We start from the raw sequence: 14,866 nt of genomic DNA on the forward strand, positions 1-14,866 counted from the left end.
GCACAGGCAACAAAGCCAACCTCTTCCCCCTTTAACTAATTCTTATCAGTCCCATCACCTTCAATCAGAATCAAACACAATAGAAGAAGCTTCAAGCAGCTTAAGCAAAATTATGCATGCAAGGATCCACCATCTTTTTTACAGGGGAAAAAAAACCCCCGTCGCAAGTTTTTTCTCTGTAATCCAGAACATAAAGCAATAAATCAAAATCAAATTACACAAGAAAAATCCTTTTCTTCCCAAACATCGTGACTTAACTCACAGAATTTAAAAGATTGAAATCTTAAAAAAGACAAAACAAAACACAAAAACGATTTTTCTCTCGCCCCGCTTTTTCCCTTCCCCCAAACTCAGTCCACCACAGTTTGAATTTAAAAGTCCTTAAGGCAGATTATTGTCCTTCATAAAAGTAGCCACCTCTTCCGCCGAGTTAAAGTACAGCTCCTAGTTCTCGTAGGTCACCCAAAGACGAGCTGGGTATAGCAGTCCAAATTGAATGTCTTTCACAAACAGGGCCGCCTTAACTTTGTTGAAACTTGCTCTCCTCATTGAGAGTTCTGGTCCCGTCTTGGTACACACGGATCTCCGATTCTTCCCACATGTACCGTTTAGTCTGCCAGGCCCACTTGTCGAGGAATCAATGTAGCCTCACCACCATGGCCCTCGGGGGCTCATGACCCTGGGAATTGCGCATGAGCACCCTATGTGCCCGGTCCACCTCCAGCGGCTTGTCAAACACATCAGCTCCAGCCATCTCCTCCAACATCTTCCCCACATACGTACCCGCATCTGATCCCTCTTTTCCCTCTGGCAGCCCAACGATTCGGATATTTTGCCTGCGAAACCGGTTCTCCAGGTCTTCTACCTTTTCCAGCAGTCGTTTCTGGCTGTTCTGTAGAATGCTAATTTCCAAAGCCATTGCAGTGGACTCCTCCTCTCGTTCAATCACCAGCTCCTGCAACTTTTGAATCTCCTGTCTCTGTAGACAACGTCGATTGCACTGCCCTCATCTACCTTCTTGGTTACCCCTTCAAAAAACTCAAAACAAATTAGTGAGACATGATTTTCCACTCACAAAGCCATGCTGACTGTCCCTAATCAGTGCTTGCCTCTCTAAATGCCTGTAGATCCTGTCTCTCAGAATACCATCCAGCAACTTACCCACCACAGACGTTGGGCTCACCAGTCTGTAGTTTCCAGGCTTTCCCCTGCGGCCCTTCCGGCGCCTGTTCAGGTACAGAGGGAGAATTCAGAATGTCCAAATTACCCAATAGCACGTCTTTCGGGACTTGTGGGAAGAAACCAGAGCACCCGGAGGAAACCCACGCCGACACGGGGATAATTCCCAAGTCGGGAATCGAACCTGGGACCCTGCTACCACTGTGCTGCCCTTTAAGTATCTGTATAAGTGCCTTGGATTCTCCTTTGCCTTATTTGCCAAAGCAATCTAATGCCCCCTTTTTGCCCTCCTGATTTCTCTCTTAACTCTACTCCGACAACCTCTATACTCTTCAAAGCATCCACTTGATCCCAGCTGCCAATGCAGGTCATATGCCTCCTTCTTCTTTTTGACCAGGGCCTCAATATCCCGAGTCATCCAGGGTTCCCTACTTCTGCCAGCCTTGCTCTTCCCTCTAAAAGGAATGTGATCACCCTGAACCCTGGTTAACACATTTTTGAAAGCCTCACACTTACCAGCCGTCCCTTTGCCTGCCAACAGTCTCCCCCAATCAACTTCCTGTCTAATACCATCAAAATTGGCCTTGCCTCAATTTAGAATTTTAACTTTTGGGCCAGGCCTATCATTCTCCATAGCTATCTTAAAACTAATGGAATTATGGTCACTAACACTTCTGTCACCTGTCCTTCCTTATTTCCCAAGAGGAGGTCAAGTTTTGATCTCCTTATCTGAGGGAGGATGTTCTTGCTCGAGAGGGAGTGCAGCGAAGGTTTACCAGACTGAAAGGATATGGGGGGAAAGCAGGATTAGGCTATTGAGTTGGATAATAAGCCATGACCATAATGAATAGGAAAGCAGGCTCAAAGGGCCGAATAGACTTCTCCTGCACCTATTTTCTATGTTTCTATGAATCTAGTAATTTTCCAGCTTTTCTTAAGATAGTCTGAATACAGTTGTGTAGGATTTCATTCCTTCCCTTTTCCTGTTATGTGGTCAGAAGATTGCACATTAGAAAATTTCCCCCCACTTTTTGAGAGCAAAGATTAGCTTAAGAAAATGTCATACTTTCTTGTTTAAGCCAGCACTGCAGACTGTGGCACAGGTTTACAATTTAAATGTGCATTTACACAACAAGCAAGCGCTCATGAATCCAGCTGGAATACGGTTTCAGTACACCATCTAGAGGAGTTTTGTACGCTGCACAGTCGGTTTGAGTCCTATTAGCCAATTTATACTAAACAAACTCTGAGCACCCGACTCCCCACTAATGTTAAGCTTCTGATATAAATGCAGCTCTAATGCATATATTGCAGAATGTTCCAAGACTTAGAATATGCCACTTGAAATCAGCATTAATAAATGCTGAAAATTCATACATGTCTTTTCCACTCACTTAATTCACACCCTATGGTTCATTTAGCAATGGGTTTCTTCTATTTTTTGCAAATATTTTTCATCACAAGTTTGTGAAAAGCTTCAAATTGTTTTTAAAACAATTACATTTTTAATCAATTTATTACAACAGCGATTTAAAGGATATGTTGCTTGTGACATCAGTGTCTCTTACTCTTTGTAAATCAGTTAGTGTAGTTAAGTTATGAAGTTGGTACGTAGGGGCGTGTCCAGTGGATAGATGAGAAATTAACAGCTGTTAAAATGGTTCGAACAAATTATGTCAGATAGGCTCAGAGACAGTGAAGTGGTTTGATTGTCTCCCATTTATGACGAAGCTTTAACACAGTTCAACAAAGCTCATTGTTACGGATTTTACATTTAGCACAAGAACATGAACAAGAACAAGGGTGTGGCCAGAACCAGGGGTCACAGTCTGAGGATTCAGGGTAAATCATGTCAGACAGAGATAAGGAGACATTTCTTCACACAAAGAGTGGTGAGCCTGCGGAAAGATGTCCAAAGATGTGCAGGTTAGGTGGATTGGCCATGATAAATTGCCCTTAGTGTCCAAAATTGCCCTTAGTGTTGGGTGGGGTTACTGGGTTATGGGGATAAGATGGAGGTGTTGACCTTGGGTAGGGTGCTCTTTCCAAGAGCCGGTGCAGACTCGATGGGCTGAATGGCCTCCTTCTGCACTGTAAATTCTGTGAATTCATTACTACAGGAAGTAGTTGATGCTAAAACATTGAATATATTCAAGAGGTGGCTGGATATAACACTTGATGAGAATGGGATCAAAGGCTATGGGGAGAAAGCAAGATTAGGCTATTGAGTTGGATGATCAGCCATGATCGTGATGAATGGCGGAGCAGGCTCGAAGGGCCAAAAGGCCTCCTCCTGCTCCTATCTTCTATGTATATGTATGTAACATGGAGCAGGTTGGGACGAAAAAAATTCATTGAGGAAGAATATGCAATGTAATATAAGGAGGTATTAAAAATTCACAGATTGGGTCATGGTTAAATGAATGACAGATAAAGGTGAGGGAGGCACTTTAATAAGTAGAATAATTTACCTCATTTATTTGCTATGATGTAGAAGAGCAAAGAGATACAGGTGAATAATTAAAAGCAGCTTTGCAGGTTAACAAAACAATTCAAAATGTTAACAAAGCTCTGGAATTTATTTCTCAGAGTATGGAATTCAAAGTAGTGAAGTTTGAATTGTTCACAGAGTACTGTGAACAATCGCTGTCTCCATACTAAAAGGCATAGAAGCACTGGAGAAAGTGGAAAGGAAGATTCACAGGGATTGTGCCAGAACGGAGGGATTGCAGCTGTCGGGAAAGATGGAACAAATTGGGGCATTTTCTTTAGAAAAGTCTTTGAGGGGCCCTGATGGAACTCTTGAAAATTATGAATGAGTTAGACAGGACTGACAGGGAAAGAATGGTGTGTCCTGGGAGACAATCCAAAACCAGGGACCATAAATACCAGAGTTATGAATAAATCCAATGGAGAAATTTCTTGTGGAACTCGCTACCACAGGAAGTGGTTGAGGCAAACAGTCTGGATGCTTTCAAAAGGAAACAAGAAGAATAAATGAAAGAAAAGGGAATAGAAAGATGAGGTGTGGCAGGCGGAATGGGAGGAGTCATGGGTGACATAGAAGCATCATCACAGACCCTCTGGCTGAATGGCCTTTCCTGTGCTATATATTGTGTGAGATGCTATGAAGTGATTGTGATTTTATTGTGTGTGCTTGATACACATGCTGTGTGAAAAAATTGTCTGCCCATCAGACAGTTGAAGTTGTGTGCAGTGATCTGAAGGGGGTAGTTATTCATTTATAAATGTCTAAATCACACTGCAGTCCCTTGGACTATCAGACCACAACTGGCAGAAGTGCCCAATTCCCATCACCAAGGCACAAAGGAGATTGTCCAGTGCTGAAGAGATGGACACAATAACCAACAAAGTTCATGACCAGCAGAGGAAACTTGGTTCCGAGGAAAGATTGGAAAATATTTGGCTATTCACTTTAAAATCAATAATGTGAGGAGATCTAAGATAAATGCAGGATTGTACAAGACCTGCACGGTACTCCTCTTTTAAACGTCAGCCTGTGCTGATCCAGATCTGAAATAGTGAGTTGTTTTTAAGGTGCTTGGGCTAATGCACCGGCTGGAAAGCTCAAAAGCAGGAATATAAAAAAATATAAATATTAAAGCGCATTTCCCCCAAATGTTTAGAGATTTATTTTATCCTGTGGAGTTAGTGCAACACCTAGACTTTCTTAAACAAAAACAGAAAATACTGGACAATCGCAGCAGATCTGACAGCATCTGTGGACAGGGAAGGGGGCTAACGTTTCAAGTCTGGATCACTCTTTGTCAACACTGAAAAAGCAAAATTTGCTTTTAACCTAGACTGTCTTTCCTTCCACTGTCTTTGATCAATACTCCGTTTTGAAGCTTATTCCCCAACTCTCTGTCACTCCCCTCATGTACTTTACTCGCTCTTACTTGGTCTCTTAAACACACCGTGTCTGTCACTCTATCCCTTTGTCATTACGATTACTCCAACTGGTTCTGTAATGCCAGCAATTTCTAGATTTTCCTGACTCCACCCTCTTTGTACTCCCACTAAATCAGACATCAGTGGTCTTCCTGACCAGGGATTTACAGGTCGGTGCTGAAGCTGGGCATTAGAATAAATTGGTATTAAAAGGTAGGCAAAGTAACACAGGTTCCAATTAGCGGGGGACGAAATGCAAGGCTGAAGTCAGGGAGCTCTTCATAAACGTATTCATACTTTCCTACAATTCAAAAGTGATTCTTTGATTGCCACATACTTTAGAACTGAAAACATGAACGGCTGGTGCATAATTTACAATGATCCCAATACACTGAATAAACCTCCAACTGCGGCTGTGGGACAATCATCTAGGTTTCAGAATTGGCAAGATGTTGGGAAGGAGAAACTGTGGGCAGAGCCAAGCCGAGTGGAGGGAGGAATGGAGGTAGGAGGAGTGAGGGTGGGAGAATTCGATGCGTTGAGGCATTGGCTTTCATTGGGAACACTTCCTGGAATATTGTGCCGCTTTCGTCTCCTTACCCAAGAATGGAGGTGCAACAAAGATTGACTCGGTTGATTCCCGGGATGAGAGGGATGTCCAGTGAAAAGAGGTTGTTTAGAATTGGCCCAAACTCTCTGGAGTTGAGAAGAATGAGAGACGATCACATGAAGACATTAAAGGTTCTGAGATGATTTGACAGGGTAGAAGGTGAGAGACTGTTTGTTTCCATGGCTGGGGTGTCTAGAGCCTCAGAAGGAGTGAGCCATTCAAGACTGAGATATGGGGTTGTAAATATTTGGCCTTCTCTATTCCAGAGAACTATGGATACTCGGTTGCTGTGTAATGCATTTAATGGATTTGGAGAGAAAGTGGAATTGAAGTTGAACACCATCCATGGTCTTGCTGAATGACAGAGAAAGCTCAATGGGCCATACAAACCACTCCTGCTCCTAATACTTATGGTCCTGCCTGTCCTTTACTAATGCCCCTGACAACGGAATTTCCAATATCAAACACACATTGTCCAGTGGCCAGGAATGTAACATATTTACCTTGCATGCCCAAGATGAGCGTGGTCATATACAGTCGGCCCACAGCTGTACCTGTCAAAAGATACACAAGAACAGCTTTACCAGAATACACCAACACTTCAATTATTCCTAACTTCCAAAACACAAAATAGCCCCAGCACCATCTTCCTATTTTGACTTTATTCAAAAGTGCTTATCTAAACAGACTCAAAAACCTTAACAGATATCTTGTTTAATGTTGTACGCAACACCGCATTCCCTCCCCGTCATCATCATTCCAACTCTGGAAAATGTCCTGACCTTCAGGCAAAACCCAGTAAGACAATCAAGCTCATCACTCAAATTCATTTTCAACATAAATTAACAATTAACAGACAGTTGCTTTATATTGCACAAAGTGCAGAAATATCCTATATGAAAGTCACGCTATATGAACAACCCATTCCCGATGCTCCGAAAAATGAAGTGACATCTCAACTAGAAGCAGCACTGTGAATGCTCACTGCCCGGTTCTTCAAAACATAACTGTTAAGCAAGGAAGTGCTTCCAAATGCTCGCTGCTAACACAGCACGATTGCAATACTGCCTTCTAACATTTCACCAATCTAAAGCACTTGCTTCCATTGGTCATAGTCAAAACTCAAATAAGGCAAAATGAACTGTAATAAAGAAAAATGTGAAGCATTAAAAAATTATTGATGTATCAATCATGGCTCAATGGGTAACTGTCAGAGGGTCAGTACTGAGGGAGTGCTGCACTGTCAGAGGGTCAGTACTGAGGGAGTGCTGCACTGTCAGAGGGTCAGTACTGAGGGAGCGCCGCACTGTCAGAGAGTCAGTACTGAGGGAGTGCCGCACTGTCAGAGGGTCAGTACTGAGGGAGTGCCGCACTGTCAGAGGGTCAGTACTGAGGGAGTGCTGCACTGGCAGAGGGTCAGTACTGAGGAAGTGCCGCACTGTCAGAGGGTCAGTACTGAGGGAGTGCCGCACTGTCAGAGGGTCAGTGCTGAGGGAGTGCTGCACTGTCAGAGGGTCAGTACTGAGGGAGTGCTGCACTGTCAGAGGGTCAGTACTGAGGGAGTGCAGCACTGTCAGAGGGTCAGTACTGAGGGAGTGCTGCACTGTCAGAGGGTCAGTACTGAGGGAGTGCTGCACTGTCAGAGGGTCAGTACTGAGGGAGTGCCGCACTGTCAGAGGGTCAGTACTGAGGGAGTGCTGCACTGTCGAGGGTCAGTACTGAGGAAGTGCTGCACTGTCATTGGATCAGTACTGAGGGAGTGCCGCACTGTCAGAGGGTCAGTACTGAGGAAGTGCTGCACTGTCATTGGATCAGTACTGAGGGAGTGCCGCACTGTCAGAGGGTCAGTACTGAGGGAGTGCCGCACTGTCAGAGGGTCAGTACTGAGGAAGTGCCGCACTGTCAGAGGGTCAGTACTGAGGGAGTGCCGCACTGTCAGAGGGTCAGTGCTGAGGGAGTGCTGCACTGTCAGAGGGTCAGTACTGAGGGAGTGCTGCACTGTCAGAGGGTCAGTACTGAGGGAGTGCAGCACTGTCAGAGGGTCAGTACTGAGGGAGTGCTGCACTGTCAGAGGGTCAGTACTGAGGGAGTGCTGCACTGTCAGAGGGTCAGTACTGAGGGAGTGCCGCACTGTCAGAGGGTCAGTACTGAGGGAGTGCTGCACTGTCGAGGGTCAGTACTGAGGAAGTGCTGCACTGTCATTGGATCAGTACTGAGGGAGTGCCGCACTGTCAGAGGGTCAGTACTGAGGAAGTGCTGCACTGTCATTGGATCAGTACTGAGGGAGTGCCGCACTGTCAGAGGGTCAGTACTGAGGGAGTGCCGCACTGTCAGAGGGTCAGTACTGAGGGAGTGCCGCACTGTCAGAGGGTCAGTACTGAGGGAGTGCCGTACTGTCAGAGGGTCAGTACTGAGGGAGCGCTGCACTGTCAGAGGGTCAGTACTGAGGGAGTGCCGCACTGTCAGAGGGTCAGTACTGAGGGAGTGCCGCACTGTCAGAGGGTCAGTACTGAGGGAGTGCCGTACTGTCAGAGGGTCAGTACTGAGGGAGCGATGCACTGTCACAGGGAGCTGTGCATTGAGCCGGGACGGGCGGTGCACTGTCTTCGAGGACTTGGAGCAGTGCTGAGAGCAGCACGGCAGCACAGTGGTTAGAACAGTTGCTTCACAGCTCCAGGGTTCGATTCCCGGTTTGGGTCACTGTCTGTGCGCAGTCTGCACATCCTCCCCGTGTTTGCGTGGGTTTCCTCCCACAGTCCAAAGATGTGCAGGTTAGGTGGATTGGTCATGCTAAATTGCCCTTACTGTCCAAGAAAGGTTCAGAGGGGTTACTGGGTTAGGGTGGAAGTCGGTGCAGACTGGATGGGCTGAATGGTCTCCTGCTGCACTGTATGTTCTATGCTGTCTGTACCAGGAGGCGGTGTCCGGCTGGGCGAGCACCAGCGGTTCTTTACACCGTGTCAGGCTGTTGTAGACCCGCAGGCCGGTGGGGTGTCCGCTCGCCTGCTGCCAGCTGCTGCTGCCCCGTGCGGCCTCACTCTGCTGCCAGGCCGGCCTCGAGTCTCGGCAGCTCCAACCGCGGCGGCAGGCCTGCAGCACCCTCATCCTGGCCGGCTGGCCTGTCAATCGAGCTCCGCTGCCAGGAGGCTGGGGAGAAGGCCCCGGTCTGAAATGGCGGCGGTTGCCAAGCAGCGGCAGGGGGCGGGGCTCAAGATACAGATCTGCATAGCCCCGCCCCCGGTCATCCAGCCACGCCCAGCTCGTGTGGCCCCGCCCCCGGTCATCAGCACGTCTGGCCCCGCCCCTCAACCGAGGGCCACGCCCTCGACTCCAGAACTTCTCGCCAGTATCCGACCTGAGCCCCGCCCCGTGTCACAGCCCCGCCCCCGCCACGGCCCCGCCCCCTCGCACCCCGGCCACGCCTCCGGTCCCGGCCACGCCTCCGGCCCCGCCCTCCTTACTCCCGGCCCCGCCCTCCTTACCCCCGGCCCCGCCCTCCTTACCCCCGGCCCCGCCCCCCTCAGGGTTGTCTCTCTCCCGGGGATCAGTGACTGTTTCGCGGCGAAGGAGGCGTTTTCGGTTCCGCTCTGAACTCAGATTCCAGACGTTAAGTCCGTTAGTCTCTCCACAGGTGCTGCCTTGGTTTGGTTTGTGCTCAATAATTGCGTCCGGGGCCCAGCCCGGCAGTGTCCGAGACGGGCCCCGCGGGCGTCCTCCTGGGGAGCAGCCTAGCAACCGGCGCCTCCATAGCAACCAGGCGGCTCCTCCCCCCAGTGCAGTGCTGGGCCCCGCCCCCCGGAGCTGACCTTTCACCCTGCCCGCCTTTTGCCCGCTCATTTCAAATCTGACAGGCCGCTCACCCGCGGCCTCCTGGTAGCTGTAGTCCTTCCGGCGGTGGTTGTCATGGCGCCAATGGGACAGACGAACTACAGATCCCGCCGGCCACCTCGCGCCCGCATGCGCAGTGCGTTCAGACAGGCTGTTGACAGGACGGCGGGGCGGGGCTGGAGCGGGCAGGACCCGCCCACCTCCCGCTGATGATTGGACCGGGCGCTGGTGAATCGCGGTCTGATTGGACCCCTATCACGCCCATCAACACCTAAAGGTTAAAGAGCCGGGGGTTGAGGATGGGGGAGGCGAGGAGGGAAGGACGCGGCATCGTGCTGAGCGCCTGCCGTACGGGCGTGAAATCCATCCCGGGGGGAGCGAAGATTAGATTCGGATGGAGGCCGGTCAGCCGGTGGAGATATGTTAATGAGCGGGCGCGCCTGCGCAGCGCTATGCTAATGAGCGGGCGCGCTTGCGCAGCGCTATGCTAATGAGCGGGCGCGCCTGCGCAGTTGAGGCCAGTCTTCCCCAAGTGTTTCAAACTGGGTCCGGGTTTCCACGTTGATCCCGAGCTCCCGGACTGGGATCGCACTGTGCCCGAGAGAGGGGGTGGGGGGTAACACTGCCGGCCACCCGGGCCGCACCTGCCCTCCTTCCTGGGAACCCCCAATAATCAGCACCAGAATTTACAAAGCGGAGGATCCGAGACACAGAGAGGGAGACAGAGAGGGAGCCAGGGTCCGAGCAACCCACCCCCCCCCCCGGGAACCCCCGCCCAGAGCCCCCTCCTCTCCGCCCGCCCCCTGCCCATAACAAATGTAGCTGCAAGATGCTGAGTCCTGCCAACGGGGAGCAGCTCCACCTGGTCAGCTATGTGGAAGATTATCTGGATTCAATCGAGTCTCTGCCTTTCGATCTCCAGAGGAACGTGTCTCTGATGAGGGAAATCGATGCAAAATACCAAGGTAACCAATACCCTGTCCCCGGCCGGGCTCTGTCTCCCCGGGCTGCGTGTTCCGGACACAGAGTCCGGCCATCATTGTTTTTTTAGTTAGAGTGCGGAAGGAGTGTGTGCTGGAGTGAGTTTTCGAATGAGGCAGCGAAGAGGAGAGTGAGTGTTGAAGTGAGTTGGAGTGAGGCATTGCTGCAGGGAGTGAGGGTTGGAGGGAGGGAGGCGCAGCGTCAGATCCCGGGCGGAACAAAAGATGATGTTTATAACTCAGCCATTTTGACAGAAAGCAGAATGAAGCTGCTGCTGCGACCAGGGAGGGCCGGAGCCCGGCTAGCACAAGCCGGGGAGGCTTCGCTCCTTCCCCCGCCCGGGGCAGCGGCTGTAACCCCCCGTCCGCCCAGGCGGGCTGCCGGCCGGGGAGGGTGCAGGGGAACCGGCTGAGCCTCCCCTGCTGTACCGGGCTGGGGCTGCAGGAAGTGTGTGCGGGGAGGGGGGGGCAGGGGAGGAGCTGGGCGCAGCCCGGCGAGGGGCAGCGGTCTCCGGAGCTGGGCCCGATACTGCACGGGCGGAGACTCCATCTCCCTGTGTCCGGAGCCGCGCCGCAGCCGCCATTTATACCCCGCGCTGCTCATCAGCATAGCCCCGCCCTGATTGGACAGGCTCCGCTTCCTGATTCGCTGGCCGCACCTGCTGATAGGCGGTTCCTCCCGCCAATCACTGCAGCAGGGGCGGTACCCGCTTCCCATTGGCTGGCACACCCACCAATCACTGCAACACGGGGCGGCACCCGCTTCCCATTGGCTACGTCATCACCACAGTCCGCCCAGAGTCCCGAGCATGGATTGGACGGGAGGCCCGCCAATCAGGGGTGGGTGGGGGGTGGGGCCCGGAGGAGGCTCCGCCCCCACACTGCCTCCATTTTAGCCCCAAGGAGGGAAAGGTCCGGACACTGGCCCACTGGACACCGGTCCTCCGGACACTGACCCTCCGCACACTGACCTCCCGCCCTCCTGGAGTCCGGACACTGCCCCCCGGCTCCCAGGCCGAGGGCTGGGTGTGTGGAGCGCCTGGCAGGGCGGTGAAGCTGCTGTGGGCACAATGGGGGGGGGGGGGGGGTAACAGCTGGCTCACACTCTCCCTCCCACTTTGTACCCAGACACACACTCCACAAAGCAAACCCCAGGCTGACATTGCAGCAAAACACTGCGGGTGCTGCAAATGGGAAATAAAAACCAACAGGCAGAATATAAAATCTGCTCTGGCAGTACTGAGGGAGTGCCGCACTGTCAGAGGGTCAGTACTGAGGGAGTGCTGCATTGTCAGAGGGTCAGTACTGAGGGAGTGCCGCACTGTCAGAGGGTCAGTACTGAGGGAGTGCTGCACTGTCAGAGGGTCAGTACTGAGGGAGTGCCGCACTGTCAGAGGGTCAGTACTGAGGGAGTGCCGCACTGTCAGAGGGTCAGTACTGAGGGAGTGCCGCACTGTCAGAGAGTCAGTACTGAGGCAGCACCGCACTGCCAGAGGGTCAGTACTGAGCGAGTGCTGCACTGTCAGAGGGTCAGTACTGAGGGAGTGCCGCACTGTCAGATGGTCAGTACTGAGGGAGTGCTGTCTTTTAAACGAGATGTAAAACCGAAGCTCCGCCTGCTTTCTCGGGTGGATATCAAAGAGATCCTGTGACAGTATCTCGAAGAAGATTTGTGTAAGTTGTCCCTGCTGTTCTCGGACTAATATTTAACTTTTAATCAACATCTGTGGATGAAATAATCTGAGAATGATCATATTGCTGTTCATGGGATCTTGCTGTGCATAGATTGGCTGCAATTTTTCCTACATTGCAGCAGTGACTATATTTCAAATATATTTCATTGACTAAAAAGTCTTTGCTGTCTGCTGAGGATATGAGGGGATTTATAATTGTAATTCTTCCTTGCTTTTGTCTCCAGACCTCCTGAAGGAGCTGGATGAATATTACGAGAAGCACAAGAGGGAGACCGATGTGGTTCAGCGCAGGCGGATCCTCCATTACATCCAGCGGGCTCTCATCCGGAGCCAGGAGCTCGGGGACGAGAAAATCCAGATTGTTAACCAGATGGTTGAGCTGGTGGAGAACCGGAGCCGGCAAGTGGAGAGCCACGTCGAGCTCTTTGAAAATTGTGCCGAAAGCAACGACGCCAACAACAAGTCCTCACTGGAGAGATCCAGGAGTGAGGGCACGACACCAGTGGAGAAACCCAGTGCCAAGAGGTCCAGAAGACAGCGTAACAATGAGAACCGAGAAAACACGTCCAGCAACCACGACCACGAGGAGAGCAGTGCCGGAATGCCAAAGGAGAAGAAAGCCAAGACCTCCAAGAAGAAGAAGAGATCCAAAGCCAAGGCGGAGAGGGAGGCATCCCCGGCGGACCTTCCCATTGACCCCAATGAGCCCACTTACTGCCTGTGCAACCAGGTTTCCTACGGTGAGATGATTGGCTGTGACAATGAGGAGTGCCCCATCGAATGGTTCCACTTCTCCTGTGTGAGTTTGAACCACAAACCCAAGGGAAAATGGTACTGTCCCAAATGCAGGGGAGAGAATGAGAAAACCATGGACAAAGCATTGGAAAAATCCAAAAAGGAAAGGGCCTACACCAGGTAGTTGCAGCACCAGCCTTTCTGCTATCTGTACAGTAATGCAAATTAATGTATATTTATTATTGAGACGTGAAAGGATGGTGAGCGTGTATTTGAAGGAGCCATTCCCTCCGGAGACCAGTTATCTTTTATTTTTTTTCCAAAGTAGTGGGGGTGAGCCAATAAGGCAGCCCTGGATTTTAAGTCTCGTCCAGCTCATGGACTCTTTCTGTTTTGTAAAAACAACACACACTTTCCTGGGGCAATGAAAAAACTGTCAATGTTCATTATCTTTTATTATCAATATTTCATCCCCACCAGGACAAAACAAAACGAGGAAGAAATGATTTTATTAACATATTTATCAGAAATAGCTCCTTTTTTTAGTTTCTCAAATGTTGTATAAATGTACAGGTGCGAGCTTTTCATGTATAGTGTATGAATCATCAGCATAGGCCATATTGTAAGAAATAATTTTATTGTTACTTGTTCTACAGGAAAACTGTACAGCTGTGATATATATATAAACAAAAACCTATGATTGAAATGCCTGGCAGTTGTGCGTGTGATTTCTACATCGTCCCAATGACTGCTGGGGATGATGCTCTCTCCATCTCCTGTACTTTTCCCACATTTGTTTGGGAACGGGTGGATGCATACCGACAGCTTTCCCCACACCCCCCTTCTACCTTAGCCCACACCACCACCCTTCCTCATCAGCCCTGGCTCACTATTTCCCTCCTCTCAGGGGTAGCCGGTGATGGTTGGACTCTTTGAGAGTCTGCCTTTCCAAATGCAGGAAACCCCAGGGTTGAAAAGTCCTTGTTATAAATGTGATTTTATATCAGGAATATAACAGTACAGAAGCATCTGTATTGGTTGTGTTTTGTCCAATACCTATCTTCAAAACCGTACCTTGTTTCAGGTTTTTATTCCACATTTGAATAAATTCCCACATCCTCACTTATAATGGAAACTGGCTATGTAAACATGTCACACTGTAATTGCACCCTCCCACCAGTGGCAGTGATGTAATAACTTAAATGTGCTTTCTCGAGCTCCTCTGCTTAAATGTTGACAAAATTCACTGATTCTACTGTTTCCTCGGTTATAAATTTGCCTATTTAATTTATAAATGAAATATAAATTAAAATTGATACATGAAAATATCCAACCCAGGATCTGGCCAACAAACCTAGAGGACTCCATCTGGCATCTTATCAACAGCTTTCTTGAAATTTCAAATATGCAAAGTCTACAGAGCAATCTTCATCCATCAACCCAGTGACTTCCAATAACTCAACCAGATTGACTGGGATTGTTAGAAGCCTTGTTTATATGCCCTCATTTCTAACGGGAGTTGCTCAGGAACATTTCTCATGTTCCATTTACATTGAGCAACTGAATCTAATTTGGGAACTGTTTGCCCCGATTAGATACCATTGTTCAGCCATCTCAAAGTAATGTCTCATCGCAGGTTAATTAGCATGCAACTTTTAAATTTGCCACGTTTACATAATTGCCTTTCTTCAAATATCTATCTGAGCAGGATAGACCACATGGCCCATTGAACCTTCTCTGCCATTCATGTTATCACAGGTGACCTGGACCTTCCATGTTCCCGCTCGCTCCCCATATAGAGACCAACAATCTCTCTAGCCCAGCCTTAAATATATTCAACGATGGAGCATCCACAATCTTCCTGGGGTAAAGAATTCCATAAATTCACAACCCTCTGAGTGAAATATATATATTATATATCTGGAATA

The 14,866-nt window shown here is 49.5% G+C and overlaps 2 protein-coding genes across 2 annotated transcripts in view; one reads left to right on the forward strand and one right to left on the reverse strand.

Moving 5' to 3' along the window:
* The window catches only part of cars2 (cysteinyl-tRNA synthetase 2, mitochondrial), a 105,879-nt gene extending 96,977 nt beyond the window's left edge, over positions 1-8,902 (reverse strand). The window contains exons 1-2 of the mRNA XM_038818210.1: positions 8,613-8,902; positions 6,205-6,255 (exon numbers count right to left, since the gene is read on the reverse strand). Of these exons, the coding sequence (XP_038674138.1) occupies positions 6,205-6,255; positions 8,613-8,806 (245 nt within the window). The 5' untranslated portion in view covers positions 8,807-8,902. The remainder of the gene's footprint in view (positions 1-6,204; positions 6,256-8,612) is intronic.
* Positions 8,903-9,778: 876 nt separating this feature from the next.
* On the forward strand, positions 9,779-13,648 carry ing1 (inhibitor of growth family, member 1). Its single transcript, XM_038818222.1, has 2 exons — positions 9,779-10,494; positions 12,428-13,648. The coding sequence occupies exons 1-2, from the start codon at positions 10,359-10,361 to the stop codon at positions 13,120-13,122; spliced, it is 831 nt and encodes a 276-aa protein (XP_038674150.1). The 5' UTR covers positions 9,779-10,358; the 3' UTR covers positions 13,123-13,648.
* The last annotated feature ends 1,218 nt before the right edge of the window (positions 13,649-14,866 follow it).

This window comes from Scyliorhinus canicula, chromosome 14 (assembly GCF_902713615.1).
Source record: "Scyliorhinus canicula chromosome 14, sScyCan1.1, whole genome shotgun sequence".
In the NCBI taxonomy this organism is placed as follows: Eukaryota; Metazoa; Chordata; class Chondrichthyes; order Carcharhiniformes; family Scyliorhinidae; genus Scyliorhinus; species Scyliorhinus canicula.

Bases quoted from the DNA above. Each gene is read 5' to 3' on its own strand.
- ing1 (XM_038818222.1), top strand. From the start codon at position 10,359: ATGCTGAGTCCTGCCAACGGGGAGCAGCTCCACCTGGTCAGCTATGTG. The intron at 10,495-12,427 runs GTAACCAATACC...TTTTGTCTCCAG, and splicing joins AATCGATGCAAAATACCAAG to ACCTCCTGAAGGAGCTGGAT.